The following is a 17250-nucleotide window of genomic DNA, read 5'->3' on the forward strand; positions in this document are numbered from 1 at the left end:
GATCTTTTTTTAAATGACAAATCCGATGAGGCAGCTCTTGTTCATTTTTATAGTCACCGGGTGTTTAACTATTTCTGGTTTGAGCTCATCCACGGGAGCATCATCAGTAAAACACACACCGCGCACTCCAAACAGAATCTAAAGGTCAGCTGCCAGGTGCCTGGAAAGAGCACTTGAAGGGACCGTCTGTCTGAAAACGACATTCAGCGCTCTGGGACGTGTCTGTTTGACACGGATGTCGGGCGGGAAGAAGATGAAACTTAGAAATAGAGATATTTGAAAATCATGACTCATCTCAAAACTGCAGTTTTAGGCACCGGCTTAATTTTTCAGTCCTGAAGATCTCTGCTTGTGAGTACATCATCAAAGGTTGGGTCTCGCCTCTTGACACGAAAACCCTGTCCCTAAATGTCTGCGTCTCCCAGTTGGTCACGCAGTTAGCAGTTGCCAGGCAGATTTCCCTGCGGGGCAGGCTGTAGCTGAGCAAATAGCCTCCCCTCATCTGTATGACTCACCTTTCAGTAGTCGCACCGTGGCCCCTGGCCTCGCCGCCTACATCACTCTGATTCCAACAGATATAACTCCCCAGGCACTGATGTATTCGCCCTGGCCCTCAACCCCTACCACCTCCCACCTCCCACCCCCTCCGGCCCCGCGGCCAACCAAGCACGCAACCAGGGCTGAGAGTCGTTCAAGGTAGGAGGTGGGTTTCTAGCTCCTTTAAACTGAATCTGTCAATATGAGAAAACCAGCCGGCCGACCGGTGTTTGATCGCTGTTGTGTGTGTCTAGTAAACACGGGGGCAGAGACACAGTGGACCGGTGCAAATCGCCTGCAGGGTCATGAGTAATTTTCGGAGTATCATTATACTGAGAAAAGGCATAAATATATCGGATCAGGGATATCAGATCTCCTCTAGTAAAGGCTACAACTCCGTCTTTGATTGGTGTTAAAGCTGGCATGAAACGTCTGTTTGCACCCGGGCTGCCGACAGAGGGCTCCTTTGAATGACCGTGTATTGATTTAAAACATCATTTGAGGTCAGGATCAGGGTCTAAATGTGAGGACCCCCCCCCGCCCCCCTCTCATTTAGCCCCTGGCTGAAAGACCCATTTTCCACAGTTGTGTGCCTCCGTGCGATGTTTGTCATATAAATAGACCGAACACATCCCCTTAACAACTCGGAGAGAGTGTCAGACTCAACGCTGCGCGAGGAACAAGAGTAGATGATAAGAGCTGCTGGGATCTGGGACGACCGCCCCCCCCCGCCCCTCCCGACTCCTTCTCTCCGGCAGACAACAACAAGGATGCTCTTTCTAACTTTCCTTGAACGCTTTGGAGGCAGTAATTGAAAATGGGGGAATCTTTGTGCGCTGCCTTAATAGAGCTGTCCTGCCCTTGCCGCAAAGCAGGGTTAATAACTTTTTCCAGTTCCATTACTACCTGAGATTGGCTTCAGGTGAGTAAAGAGGCTGCACTGGACAAGGGGAAGTGGCCACGGGGCCTCCTCAGCCTCTTCCTATCTCCGCTCACTGCAGCCGGCTCACCTGACAATCATTTACGTGACTTATTATATACAAAAAAAGACTCTCCCATCTTTGTGTGTGTGTGTGTGTCTGGAAATACTATCCTCTAACAAATTAGTTCCTGGCACATGGTGGTGGATACTTGACTGACAGCCTGTAATTAACATGCCAGTTCCCTAACTCATCCGCTTTCAGCAAACTTTAGGTCTTTGTACCTGCAGACATCGGAGCAGCGGTGTATTTGGAGTTTTGTCTCCACTAGTTCATGTTAGTTTATCGGCTGAATGGGTTTGTTATTTGACACGTGTAGGTGCCGATCCATAAAATTGAGGTTTTCTTGTTTGTGTGAAGCAGCGATGAAACTGCAATCGGTTCGCTGCTGGTCATATTTGTCTGATTTTCTTTGATGGCGGAAAAGAAGGAGCTTATCTGAGATCCTGGCAGAGGCATAACGCACGAATTGTTTGTTCTACTAAAATGAATAGTCTGATTGATTTTACCTGGTGGCCAAAAAACCACTTAAATACTGACCGCCAGGATTTGGTGCTGAACTTCAATACTTTCATGACACCGACTGAATCTATACGTAAAAATGTCTTCTTAGGCGACATCCACACTAGCACCCTCCCCCCTTTTTTTTTTTTTTTTTTTTTTTTTTTTAAAGCGCATAACTTTTCTCATTAGACTCAGTGAGCGTTCACAAGTCATAGCCTCTACTGAGTCTAAATCACTCAATTTCACCTAAATCTTACATCAAAATACCTTATTTCACTCTTTTCTAACATGTTTGGCCACTTACCTTTCTTGAGTTGCATGTGCTGCAGTAACTGGAAGCTTGTGCGGCGTTTTGGGAAAATCTGTCAGTTGTAACTTCAGAAAACAAGCTGGGTGATGATCTCCCCCCTAAACTGCATGAGTTGTACCTTAATGTGCAATGTTTTGAAAATGTTCAAATAATAGGACTAAAAATAATGAGTCTTCCAAAAGTAAAGTGTCCTTTTTTCTTCTTTTTTTTTGCTAAAATGTGTCCATAGTCCTGCAGAAGTGTATAAATATATCAAAACTGAAATGTTTTCATCCAAAATACTTGGTTAAAGTTACTTAAATAACTAAGGTAAGGTTTGATAATCTTCAATATAAAAGTACTTTCAAACATTGCTGCCATCATCTAGATAACATTGAGGAAACTGTTTTAGACCTTGTATTACTACTGATGTGAAGGGAAGATTCATTCACTCATTAGTCATAACTGTTGGATAATGAAGCTTAGAAAGACTTAAAAAGTTCAGATTTATCGGCTGAATGTCTCCCCAGTTCAAGGTAACGGTGTTAATTGTATGATGCAGCAATCTATTATGCATGCAAACACAAGCTTTAATTTGCTTAGAGTTTTTGTTGTAATTACACAGTTAGCGCTCCCTTTGGATCAAAACAAGTGTCCTTGCGATGATTATTAGTTTATCCAGATCTGTGGAGCAGTCACTAAGTATCTTGCAGAGGATTACTTTAAACAGCAGGAATTCCCCGTTCTTTGAGCTGTAATCAAATCTGCCAACGGTTTAAATGCTCTGAGCAACTGTTCGCCTGTGAATGATGGAGATGTGTCCCACTTAGGTGCGAGAACACATATAATGTGACTTCATTGGTGTTTTATTGTCATAAAGCAAATTTTAAGCGATAATTTTGGTTTCAATCTAAACGTGTTTCGTTCGTTTCTGGCTCTCGTATTTGCTGAAGACTCCGGGGGAGAGTCGTCGCCGGGGTTGCTTGTTCAGCCAAAGCACTTCCTCATTGATCCAGACTATTGACTCCTGCTCTACTGAAGCGTTTGTGTGGCTCTTCGCTGCTTTTAATTTGTCTTTGGCAAAACATTTACGCTGCTATTTTCTCAACTCCTGTTTAATGTTTAAAAAAAAAAAGCAGCTCTCCTTTTGAATCGCTCGCTGATTTTCAGTGGTGATGTCACTGCTGTAATTTCAGAATATTAAAACTGACATGTCTGCGCCAATGAAGCAGAGTTAGTTTGTATTGATTGGCATTTGCTGCTAAGTATCTTATAACATTTGGTCTGTACAGTAATTGAATTATTTTGGAGCTGAAGTGTGCTGCACTTGGACCAGTTGCTGTTTCTATTTCCTGTTTCTCTACTGTAAAAGCCATGGATTTAAAAAAAAAAAAAAAAAAAAAGGCCAAATGTAATCTAATATCTTAAATCAATTTATACATATATTTATGTATATTTACATTTAGATTTTTGTTGGACAGGAAAGTAGTGTTAAAAAGGACTTTGCTTTGTTTAAGTCGAAATATAAAATGTTTTTCTTACATATTTATATTCAGTTTGATTTCAATGGTGTTAATTGTGTGAACTGCTCATCTCCATAAATCTACAAACCCTCCCTCACTGGAAAATTTTGACAGAATATCTGTAATTTTCAGCCTCAGACACGATGATTAACCGAATCCAAATTATACATACTGTGCTGTCTTCGTAAAGATACCAGTTTTGTACATGCAGAAGAAGAGCAACTCAAATCATTTTTACTGCGGTGTCTTCTCTGCATACATGTATTAAACTGGTTTAAATCATGCTGACGTATAACAACTGCCAAATCATTTTGTGAAAATTAGCAGATAATTCTTGATAAGATGAGTTTAATTGGTGATTTACTGGGTGATTAACTCATGAAACCCAATAAGACGACAAGAGGGAAGTGATATTGGCAAAAGGCTGCTCTCCTTACTGTACCGTACAGTCGGCTGTGGTCTGTGAATCGCGTCGACGTTGATGACAAAATGGACACCGGCAGACCTGGGTCAGGCTGATTTTTGGCAGCTTCATTACTTCCTCAAACAGCGTGAGATTTTGACACCTGTCACACTGAGGAAGCGGGCCAAAACCTGGACCCAGTGGGGAGCAGAGGAGTCCACATGACACGCAGTCCAAATCTGAGCTCAAGAAGAGGGGTTACAAACATTATCTGTCTTCAGTATGTTAATTGTATTAAAACCCATGTCGAGGAGACGGGAATCCATCTTATCAGGGGCGTAAAAAAATACAAAAGAAACCCTGAAAGGATGATGAAGGAGATAGCAGGAATAATAGAAGAGAAGGAGTAGAGAGCAGGGAAGCTGACCCAGTTAGAGAGAAGGATGGAGAGGGAGTGATGTAGGGGGGTGGGGGGGGGAATGTGTGCCAGCATCACCACTGTGTTCGGGGACCCGCTGGGCCATCTGGCGGCCCTGTAATTGGGTTGGGGTTTTACACCTGAGCGGCGCACCTCCAAAGAGCGAGCTGAGCAAAAAAAAAAAAACACACACAAAAGAGGCGGAGATGAGCGGTGTACTGCATGCTGCAGCGTCGTGAAGGTGGGGCTGACGGTGAGAGTTGAGAGCAGCTTAGATCTGTCGTGTCTCCTACATTTGTATGAATCTTTTTTCCTCATGTTTGCATTCATCTGGTATCACCTGTAGTTTACAGGATGGCAAGATTTAATGTGACACCGTCTCAGTGGGGTGGAAAAGGACGAGCGAGTGCAGCCATTTTGTGCAAAAAACAACATTCTCATTTAAAGCTGTCTTCCAAGTGTACTGTAATAGTGACAGGATAGGTATTACCTTTGTAGCGTGATGTCAATTTAATTCATGAGGTATTAAATCTTGCTCTCGTTATTAGAAGGGGCCACCAGTCCAATATTAGACAAATTATCAATATAAAATCAATATAAAATCAGTTAATCATAATCTAAATTGGAATTCTTGTATCGGAACTCAAATCCTTTCATATACTCAGAAAGTTGCTACCATGACACAGTTGGGTCAAATTAAAAGGGTTTATTGCATAACTTCGCACAGTAAATTATTAAATGATAGATATGTTTATATGGATGAGAATGTACAAATTCCTTCGGATTACTGATGGTAAAGTGAAAGATGGAATTTACGACCGGGCTAACAGGGAGAGGATTGAATGAGTGAATTTAAGTCTACAATGATACTTTAGAATTCGCCACCCTGAAGAAACGAGCCAGCGCACCGGAAATAAAAGTTCACATCCTGCAAGGATGTGGGTGTGAAGGCAGCTTGATGGGTCCTTCTCAGGATCACAGAGATAACGGGTGAGGAGATGTGATGTCTGGTATTTTTAGAGAAATGGATCAATGCATGTATGCTACACCTTTGTGTTGCCGTGATTACATTGTGATGACAGCCCTGTGAAAGTGAAAAAGGTCAACACTCTGCGGTTTTCCATAAAGCTAAATAAGCCCTGATCCGCTCTAAATGAGGCCGGGTTTCAAGTGGACCGCCTGCTGCCGTGGCGCCGCAGACAATGACGATAACACGGCAGTTGTCATCTTATACTGGAATGGGCGAGCAGTCATTAAGGCACGAATACGAGCTGAATTAATGTTTCATGTTTTGGCCAGCGATATGAGGTCTGATGTGAGAGGCATCACAGACGCCGCGGGCGGTCCTCCACACACACACACACACACACACACACACACACACACACACACACACACACTGGCTGTCTTTTCCGTTTGACATTTTGTACTAAAAAGCATCGGTCAGACGCCGGCCGGAGGAAAATTACGAGATATCAAAGCGCCGAACATCTTTTCATTCTGATGCACGTGTCATAAAGAGATGATGTCATTTACATGAAAATTTGCACCTTCTGTGTGTCGAACTCCTTCGGTAGCTCCTTATGTCTTACACATCCCTCTATAAACATGGTGAAGCATCCTGTTTGTCTCTCACATCAGACATAAGATTACTAAGGAAGATTGAGTGGAAGCCTGTGCGCACCCCCACCCCCACCCCCTCCACACACACCCCTCTCACCCCACTCCTCTCCTTTTCCTCTTGTGGCTTGATCAATCCTTTTTCTATAGAAGAAGCCTCCCACATGCACTCCGCAGAGCATCATTGTGCTCCCTAAAAGTCCTCGCCTGTGCTGAAGTATCTCTGTCATTGCCACGCGGGCCTCTCAATGGATCAGCGCCCACACTAACCTTGCAACATTTCAAAGGGAGACCAAAGGGAGGCAGAGCGAAAGCAGACACGCGTAGGCGTTCGTGCGGGTAAAAGGGGGGAGGTGGAGAGGGCCAAGGTAACCAACGGCTGCTTGGTTTATTGAAGCCCATCGCCACGCTTTACCTGAACTTCAGTTATCTTTAATGAATCATCTTTTTTCTTGCTTTTGATTATAAGGTGTTGTTTTAACTAGGCTCTGTAATTTTCTGCGTGTGTTCGGTGCAGCAGCGGGCCCACATGACGTCTCTGGAAAACATCAGTCGGTGATAGACGAAGATGTTGTTAAGGGAGTGTTAGTGAAGTGTTTAAAATCACAGCTGGAGGGTGCAGTGCTATCATGCTTTCACAGTATGTTGGGAAGCAGCAGTTGGCGAATGTGTAGCAATTGTGAACAATGCCGCATGCGAGCAAAGTACAGTCTCTTTTATTTAGGTTCGGTGTCAACGCACGGCATTCAAACGTAGTTTAATCAGCTGAGTCATCCAAAAGGCGTGTTGGTGTTTCCGTTTTATTGCACCGATGTCACATTTTTACAGTTACAGAGTCCTGAATGTCTTGTGAGGTTCAACATCACCTGTAAGACCGATTTAATGATTCTGAGAGACAAAATAAAACTATGATGAATATAATGATGAATATGTCTGTGAGGCAATCTCACATTTACAACCATCACCTCGTTGATAAATTATATAAAAGCAGAACTATTTATTCAAGTTCCTGTTATTTTACAAGAGAACTGTAAAAAGATGAAAACCAACCATTACCAGCTATTACTTGCATGTAGGACAATTAAACAAGGTCATGTATCACTGTCAAGAATGATTTATATTTTCCTGCAGGTCTATTAATAGATTTGCATGGTTTTAAATGAACAGCAGACAGAAGAAAAGAAGTCGTAATGATTAACTTAAAGGAATATTATGGTGCTAATTGCATCTAGGCTAAAACTATAACATATCTTCATGTTCAAGTGAGGATGCCCTTCGGAGCAAAAAGTGCAGCCAAAACAAAGATTACACTATTTGAATAAATGCAAAAATTTGATTAAATAGATGTTCTTTTTGTATTCTGTCAATTTAGCTGTGTGCTTCAGAGTCCTTGATGTTCAAACCAGCAGTAGATCAGATTAGCTAATCTTCCAGTGAGGCTGGTCAGGAGTGAGGCTTTACCACATATGTTTAATGGATTATGTTTTTAGTCTCTTCCTCCTTCTCATCCGGCTGTTGGTTGTATTTGAATTTGAATAATCGTGTTGCCTCTGATGTTCTGTATTCTTTGCAGTTTAAAAAATTTCCCCTCGGGGATTAGGTAGGTAGGTAGGTATATACTTTATTAATCCCCGAGGGGAAATTTTTTCGCCACAGCAGCATACATACAGGAGCAATAATAGAAACAATAGAATAAAATAATAATAGAATAGAATAATATAATAGAAAAGCAATAAAATAAACTAATAACAAGGGGAGGGGAGCTGCTGCAACAGGCTGCCGCTAGCGCGGCCTACCTACCAGTTTATATTTCCTTCATATCACACTTCACAATGCAATAAATTTCTGTCGCACATCATGTAATGTGCTTGACATGTCGTGTGATGTCAGTGTCGGTATTCAGACCTCTGCACAAAGGACATGAGTATTAATTTATTATGCCTTAATCTCCTGGCAATTATCTGTACACAGTTTTCTCATATATTTATTCTCCTACTCAAACAGTCTTTTTTTTTTTTTTTTTTTTTTTTAAACAAATTGCCTTTTGTTGGTCATTATTCAGTTTTAAAAGACAATGTTTGATATAGAGACCAAATAGCTGCTGTCCATGGTCCTGACCTATTAGCTGCTGTCCATGGTCCTGACCTAATGATCGCTATCCATGGTCCTGACCATATGATCACTGTCCGTGGCCCTGACCTATTGACCTGTCATTGGTCCTGACCTGATGGCCCCCGTTCGTGGTCTTGAATTAATGGTCGCTGCCCATGGTTGCTTGTGTATTCTTTCAGTGAGAGTCGTGATATTTACAGCCGTCAACTGTTCTTTCATAGATACACACGACCTATGAAAAATGGCAGTATACTTTTGAAAAGGCTAAATAGTTCCATCTTGATTTAGTATGTGAATGTAGCATCAAAGTGCTTAACAGTTTCACAAGTTTTATCATCTTGAAACATAAGGCAGGTTAAATATGTTTCGTACTTTAGGTGAAAACTAAGTTTCGAGTAAATCAAAGATTGGATAAAATCACATCTAACAGTACAAGGAATGTTTTTTTGAAGATTTAATTTTTACTGCTTTTGGATTCCATTGAGAGTTGTGTTGTCTGCAAACCATAATGGAGCATTTTCCCCCACTTTTGTAGCAATAACTGTAAATTTGTCCTTCATAGTAGGCCTCAGCCACAATTCGATACCACTTGGTCCCAGCTACCAGGAGTCAGATTGCATCATAACTGCAAGTAATCTCGTCCAAGAATAATACTATTTGTATTCAATGGCCAGTCTATTTGGTTTAGATTGTTGTTACTGCAGCTGGTCTCAACAGTAGCAGTGGTGAGCTATATTTTAGAGAAAGTGAGGTCAGATTGAATTCCCAGATTGGCTGGGAAATCTAGAAGAATACAGAGAATGAGAAATGGTCGGACCTCCTCCAACTACATTCAGAGCCAAGTCAAAAAGGGAATATGACACAACACAACGGCTCAAATGAAACTGCACAGCTGCCAACAGCTGATCATAGGTGTCTCTTACCAAGATGTGATTGTGAGGCAGGTGAGCGGCTTGGCATCGATGAATTCCCGGAAATGAAACGGGTTCCCTTCTTGCTAAGTACTCCCAAATCCTTAGAAAGCTTAAAGTGGTAGAATACAGTTAACTTTGCCAGAAAGGCACAAATACTGAAAAGACACTTTGTATCTCTAATGCAATTCAGTCTAAATTGCCTCACTGCTCTTGCAAAGCTCATTTTATACATTTGAAGAAACACATACATTTGAATTCAGCTCTCTGCAGCTTTCTCTCCTACATGTTTTTAAAGATTGTATTAGGATGAATTACCACAGCAGTCTGCCCTCAGCTCTTTGATATTTAGAAACTAGCACTAGAGACAGTTCTGAGGGTTACATTCAGATTTTTTCAATTACATTAAAAAAAACCTTTAACAGTCTTCCTGTCACAATCTGTCACAAGCTTTTACAACAACAATACAAATGGGAAAATATGAGTTTAATGTGGAGCGACTGTGGCAGAGGAAGAAAATGAGGCCATCAATCTTCACTGTGTACTGGTTTACTTTAGTACGCCATTATCCTCTTGGATTGCTATGGTGACACAGCCAAATTACAACCTGCACAGCAAGACTAGGCAATAAATAGTTTCCGTCCGCAGTGGAATTGTTGTGGCATTGCTGCTTTGCCACGACTGTCATGTGTCGTGATACTAAGTTCTGCATCAGGGATACCAGGGAAATAGGCCCTTGTTAACTGTCAGTGATAATGAATAGAAATCAGTACTTTAAATCAGCTTTTACTTTGTTAAAACATTTGATTTTCTCCCCCCAAAACTGCAGCAGTTTTTATATATTTGTGTTATTTGGGCTAAAAATGAAAATATTTGCACTGAAGGACATTCAGTTTCCTGCTGAGCGTGTGATTATATTTTATTGCTTACTGTACATTACAATAATAGAGTTTTTAGTGCCATAGTAATATCTTGTAAGGGTCTTCCATTGTTGTCTTATGGCAGTATTGAAATAACGTGGAAACTTCGTGTGGAACCGACCTCCCACAGTGAGTGAGGTGATGACTAACGTGTTCAGTGATGAGGCCACTGTGAGTGCATTACACATGTACTGACACACGAGTGCAACCACACACACACAGCGGTGGTTAACATGAGAGTTGCACTGTTTCCTTCTGCACCCTCACAAAAGACCTGTATGTAAAGCAAACACACCTGGTGTGTACAAAGAGCTCCAGTCGACTTGTAATCTTCTCTTCTCTGCGACATTATGTGCCGTACCTTTGGCTGATCTGTGAAAGCGCAGAATTTCAATTAGGCCGGCAGCAGTGCTGAGATTCATGGCCTGTGTTGTGCGAGAGTAATAAATAATCATTTTGTCTTTGCTCTGTGATGTTAATCTGGAGTTTAAGCAATGAGTGAGTAGCTTTGTTCTGAATTCAGCGCCCTGGACAATTCATCCAGGACCTCAGTTGATGTTTACTCAGGCTGAGCCAGCAGCTGCTCACACGGTCTGCGTCAGCTCAGTCATCTGACGAGGCGAGCGTGCTGCCACTGACATGCATCTGTCACCGCAGCAAGAAAAATGAAAAAAACAAAAAATCTAACCCGGTCTGTTTCCTCTTACTCTTTCTCCGCTTGTCCAGCATCTGCCTGGCTGTCCAGCATCGCCACCATGAACGAGAGTCGAAGGGAAGCGCTGGCAGCCCCCGAGCCCACCACCGCCTTCTCCTCCTACGCGGCCGGCACCAACACCACCAACATGGCCGGCCCGGGCACGGGCGAGAAGGACGAAGCCTTCTCCAAGCTGAAGGACAAGTTCATGAACGAGCTGAACAAAATCCCGTGTGAGTGTCTTTCTTTTCTCCCGATCTAACAGAGGGACAACAAAAGAGCTGAAACAATTAGTCCATTAGTGGAGAGAATTATTCAGCAGCTATTTACGTAATTGGCTTATCATTGAAGTCCACTTAATTTCAGCAAACCTCCTAAAAATCACTGGTTCCAGCTTTAAAAATGTAAAAATGAGGGTGACTCTTGAGTTGAGAATGAGCACCGTGATGTGCACGAAGCAGGGCAACAATATCAATAACAATAATAATAGGTTGATCAACATCAGTACCTAAGTAACGCACATTTTTGTGATTTCACCATGGACCTGAAACTTGAGCAGAGAGCACATATCGAATTTAGTGTCAAACTCACAGAGACCTTTGAAATGCTTCAGAAAGTCTACGGCGATGAAGCAACGAGCCGGGCGAGATGTTCTGAGTGACATTAACGTTTCTAGAGGGGCAGAACGTCACTGAAGAAGGCGCGTCAGGTCAGGAGACACCAGGTGGGTTTTTCTTTGACATTGTCGGGGTTGTTGCACTGTGAATTTGTCCCCCGGGGTCAGACTGTCAACACAGAGTTTTACTGGGACCTTCTGAGGCATGAGTGAAAAACATTCACTGTAAACCACCTGAACTGTGGCCTGATGGCACTTCGATTTCTCCAACAAAACAACAAGAATTGAACGTACGCTCTCTGCTCAAGTTTCAGGTTCATGTTGAAATCTCAAATGTTCACTTCGCAATGGACACAAAAACATCTGTAACTCAGGTGCTGATGTCGATCAACTGACGAAATTTGAAATACTTACTGACAAAAGTTATTGCTTCCCCCTCCTCTATGCATGTCATGGTGCTGCGCTCTGTTTGTGCTCAACAGGAACAGTCTCGAACCTTTCGATTAGCTACGTACATGTTGGTTTCCTTTGTCTTTTGTTACAGTAAAGTGTAAATCTTCGAATTTTTGACTGTTGATCAGACAAAACCACCATTTAAGGATGTCTGCATCCGTTTTGGGAAATTGGGAAATTTTTCACTTTTCTGTGGCATTTTATAGACAAAATTATTCAGTTAAGCAAAGAAAAATCCTCACAACCATCAATAATAATAAAAAACAACTTTTGTCACCCCAAACATTTTTCAATCAATGATACTCTTTTGTCAAACAATGAAAGAGAAAATATGGGTCCAACACTCCTGCTATTGACTGACCAGATTAGAGCGCATCGAATTCTTCGATTTAATTTCTGTGCAGTGTTTAAGATGGATTCAGTGATAAATATTAAATATGACTCAATGAAAAGTGCATTAATACCAAAAAGATGAAAGTACTTACTGAGTCATCGGTGCTGTTTTTCTGTCACTTTCCAACTAGACGTGATTCACGTACAATTTCTCTCCCCTTGAATTAAAATGAACTCAACCATTCGATGTGATTCTGGTGCAACCACGCCTGAACAATGAATCAGCAGTCTTTGTGGTTAAACTTCTTTTGTAGATGACGCATGACAAACAGCCAGTGTCAGCCACGACCTTCGACAAAGACTTCCAGTGACTCGAGCAGACTAGTTATTTACTTATTCATCTTCTGTTGTGATGCTTCTGAGTCAAAGTAGTAACAACAGTTGAAGTATTTCCTGCGGCTCAGATGTGATTGTCTTCCCAAATTATCTCGCGAAAGACATAATCTCATTTGAAGTGGAGAACAAACACCTGGCAACAATAATTCAAATGTTTGACGTGATTAATAAAAACATTATGCGGAGCAGCTTTTATCATTCGCAGTTCGATTTTCTGTTTTTCTGTCTCGCTTGTGCTTCCCGTCAAAACTGCCTCCCTGACTTTGACATAATACAACCCCAACAGTCCTTTTTTAGCACTAAACCTTCCAACCACATACTTCCACATGTTCCACTTGTTTGTTGTTTTTTTGCCCGAAGAATTTCGCAGCATTAAGCATGTGAGAAGACGGTTGTCATTGTGTCATTCAGGATAAAGCACTTGTCAGGAGATTGAGCAGAAATCTAAATATAGATATATCCACAGGCTCACGTGGCGCTAATATTCTCAACAGGAAATGGCTCCTGAGGAAGAGGAGCCCTATTTCTTCACCAAGGACACAAACAAACGCCACCAGTCACATTCCTCCATTTCTCAGGTTTAATGGCACACGGAGAAAAATTCCTCCGTCTCCAGAGGAACGGCTGTTTGTACCGAGCAGCATATTTACCAAAATATAACCTGTAATTTATATTCAAATAACTCCCATGGCGGAAACTAGAGAGCTTCAGCTTCATGTGGGCTTAAACGGGACATACTGTAGATGGGAAATGGAAACGCATTTTTGCCGCAGAGGATGAATGAAAAGGACCAACAATGTTTCGTTTTGTGGTTGACTGAGGTTGATGTCAACGAGACGTATTGCAATTACCTCCAGATGTAGTCCAAGCCCGACACTTCTGGTGCTCGAGCAGACACTTTTATTTTGTTTTGAAGAACTAAATGCAAAACAGTTCTCCTAGATCATCCCCCCCCAAAAAAAAAAAAAAATCGCCAACCAGGTCTTACTTCTTACTTTTTTTCTCTCTCCTCATCCTCTCAACCAAAAAGCAGTGACTCGGCTCCCCCGGTGCTGCCGAGCCGATGATGAATGCCCAAAGAGTTGTTTACTCCGTGGAATATCGATACTGTCTGGAGAAAAGCCAGGTAGCGAAATTTAACAAGGATCTGTGGGAGAAAGGCAAAACTGCACGCTCAGCACGGCTTCGTTACCGCGGCCGCAGAAGATCTTCTTTCGGGATTATAACTCGGTTTAAGCCCTGCAGGCTTTGAGTGTGTTGGCATGGAGCTGTCACACTGGCCCAACTCCCTGCTGGATTTCTGTCCATGATCTCCATGTTGCGGATATCGCCTCGGCCACATGTGTTGGCTGATGGCTCTAGCGTGCAAAAACCAATACACTTTATTTCAATCTGTATAAATTGACTTTTTAATTTGAGATATTCAAAGGATATTTTGAGAAATTTTGTCTCAGTTTGGTGAGTTTTGTTCATAAATAGATGGTTTTGGTTTGGTCTTTGGATCCCATTTCATACACTGTAAGGCTTCAGGTATATATTATTTAGTAGTCAGTTGAGTATGTCTTAATTAATGAGTTAAATAAGATGTCTATAAAATGCCAGAAAGTAGTCACATGTCCCCAGAGGTCAAGGTGACGTCTTCAAATTGATTGTTTTGTCTGATCCAAGAACTAGGAAAAGATCCCCAACCTGGATAAACGTAGTAAATAGTACAACATATGAACAATAAACGGGAGAAACAAACCTGTTCAGCAATAAATAAATAAAAACAGGCATAAGTCATAATTCAAATATATTTGTGAACAACAAAGCCAACAAAAAGAGGTCAATGATCAATTCTTCCTCTTACACATAAACATGAGCGCGCACACACACACACACACACACACACACACACACACACACACACACACACACTGAGGTCCGACTATGTAATCGCACCAAACCACGCTGTGACTTTTCATTGAAGAGAGCGGTCGCCTGTGAGGAAACCAGCATATTGGATTTCTTAGCAAGTTTTCTAAACACCCGAGGCTTTACTTCCCGATAACAATTAACCTCTGAGCGCAGAAGCTGTTTGATCTGTTTGACTGCTGGCAGCAGCCATTACTCCAAATAACACAGACAAGCGATTGACATTTCAGGGAAATAAATAATTGCATTTCTCTCTTTCTTCTTCTTTTATCAGAGGCTTTGTGCTTTTAGGTGACCAAAGGGACTCTCGAACTTTGTAAACGGCCGCAAAAAGTCTCTCCATCAAGTCTTAAAATCTTGGGTTTCATAAAACAAAAGAAGAATCTGTCCGTCAAATGATATTTTAAGCAAAGAATACTTCAATTGTAAAGCAATACACTCCTTTGAATCCAGACATCCCGAGTTAACTTTACTGCTTTTAAGTCACAAACTTTTCTCTTCTGCACTCTGCTGCAGACTTTTGGTACTTTTTGGCAGTCAAATTCTTCCCAGACTGCCAATATCGTTTTTCATCACGTCCCCGCTGCGTACTCGTCAAAAGCAAAGTGATTTTAATGTGAATACACCTTTACTCTGAAATTACCACTTATTTCACTTCAGCTCACAGGATTTTCTGGAAATTAATTGGATCTACTATTTCTGATAGAAATCTGAGTTAAACACAGAACAGAATAGCAATCCATAATTTGATCAAGTTACAAAGAATAGCAGCTAATTTGAAATTAAATACTGTTTTGTATGAACGGGCGAACTCGCATAGAGGATATTTGAATACTGTGTCCACTGTTATCAACTCGCAGCTTATTGAACAGCTTATCATTGTTGCAGATAGTTGGATGATGCTCCCTGCTGCAGTCATATTGTTTGCTCAAACAAGCCACAGTGGGGAAAGGCCATGGACGGACTGTTGCTCTCGATGGCATAACAAGATATAATGTCAAGGTTAATTGACCAACAGGGTCCTGTCACATTGGATTAGTGTGGGCTGGAAGTGGATATAACGCAGATGCAATATAACACACTCACATACACACCCGGCCCTTTTAAATGTGCCCGTCCTGTTCGAGAAGCCTTTTTCTCTCTAATGTAAAGTGCTTTGTGTTGCCAGGGAGGTAGATGAGGATGAATCTCCTTTTAATTATAGAAATGAGTCAGAACAGAGACGTAAATCTTCATGACTTTAATTTAAAGTATTCATCCATGCAAGTGGCAAAACCTCACGCTAATCACATTCAAGGCAGTGGAGTGAATATAAATTGATGTTATTCTTGAGATTTGTTTATATCTGTGGAGTTTTATGTGGTAGATCACGCTCCTACATCCACACATATTAGTCTTTAATGTGCAAGTTACATCAGTCAATTTCTCTACTTTCTCTGATTTAAAGTCACAAAATCAGATTCTTTCCTGAGTTGTTTCTGCATAATTTAAAGTACTATTAAGGAGATATTCTGGTTTATTACAAGCTTCCATCGTGTTTGTAGAGGTTTACACATCATCTTTCCGCAGTGACGTCGAAAAGAAACATGAGCACACAAAAGGTCAAACACTTGTTTATCCAGATGATCTTAAACCACTTAATTCAGATTCAAAACTAAAAATGAGTGCATCCAGTTCTCATGAGTTCAAAATGATCTCACTCTCTGACACAGAACCTCCTGTTGTGGGAATGACTCACAGACTTGCATATATTTAATCCTCTTTTCTCTCACTCCATCTGTAGGGAGTCACCTACAATATGTTTGAAAGACCTAAAATGTCAGCTAGGGAAAGTTGACTTTTTGCTTCACGTTGAGGTTATTGCTCTTTGACATCCTCTCATTTCTCAAAACTGAAGTCTAATAAGCTCTTCTGTGGGATCTTAAACCCACTGCTGTCAGAAAAAAAATCACCAAAATCAATTTGAGCTTAGGTTTTGCAGTAAATGATATTTCTTATTCCACTTGCTGAATATACCGTAGAGCTTCCTCTACCATTGTTGTAGGAGGACGGGACACCCTAACCCTCCCCTTTAAGTGATGAAATATTTTATTTGAATTATTTGTGTAATTTATGTGCGCCTGTTTTCTTTCAGCGCAGAGTCTCTGCTGCGTTTTTGCTGTCATAGGTCGCGTTTTGTCTGTTTAAGGGCGGGGCTTAGCCACCGATACACACCCAGGGAGCAGAGCGAAGGAGAGACATGTGAAGTGAAGATAACATGACTCGTTAGGTGACCCCAACCGCAATAAAAGTGCAGTAAACGCCTATAAGATTGATTTATTAATCGACAGGTGTCAAAACAGGCCAAAATATCTGCTTCTTTTACCCATTGTAAATCTGGCGACAGTACTGACCCACCTCCTCAAAGAAGTCAGCCTATGAGAAAACACTGACACTCTTCTATGGTATTCATTCAATGGTAGACGTTTTTATACTGTTGTGTTGGGCAACACAAAAATAAACGTTATAAGAGGTAGGGATGCATAAAATGTCCAAAGTTAAATATCCTGAATCGGCACCATCCAATTTTTTTTTTTTTTAGCTTTCTTCGTCATCACGTAAATGAGGCCACCAAGCATTTAGATTGA

General features: G+C 41.5%; 1 protein-coding gene across 5 annotated transcripts in view; it reads left to right on the plus strand.

Moving 5' to 3' along the window:
• syt1a (synaptotagmin Ia) overlaps nt 1-17250 on the plus strand; it is a 154260-nt gene that overhangs the window by 104552 nt on the left and 32458 nt on the right. For all 5 annotated transcript variants that reach the window (XM_069711007.1, XM_069711009.1, XM_069711008.1 and 2 more), the window contains one exon: nt 10944-11144. In XM_069711007.1, coding sequence (XP_069567108.1) covers nt 10973-11144 — 172 coding nt within the window. In that variant the 5' untranslated portion in view covers nt 10944-10972. The remainder of the gene's footprint in view (nt 1-10943; nt 11145-17250) is intronic.

This window comes from Brachyistius frenatus, unplaced genomic scaffold (genome assembly GCF_029030835.1).
Source record: "Brachyistius frenatus isolate BFR_SWC_R1_liver_20210118 unplaced genomic scaffold, ASM2903083v1 Contig_96, whole genome shotgun sequence".
Taxonomy (NCBI): domain Eukaryota; kingdom Metazoa; phylum Chordata; class Actinopteri; family Embiotocidae; genus Brachyistius; species Brachyistius frenatus.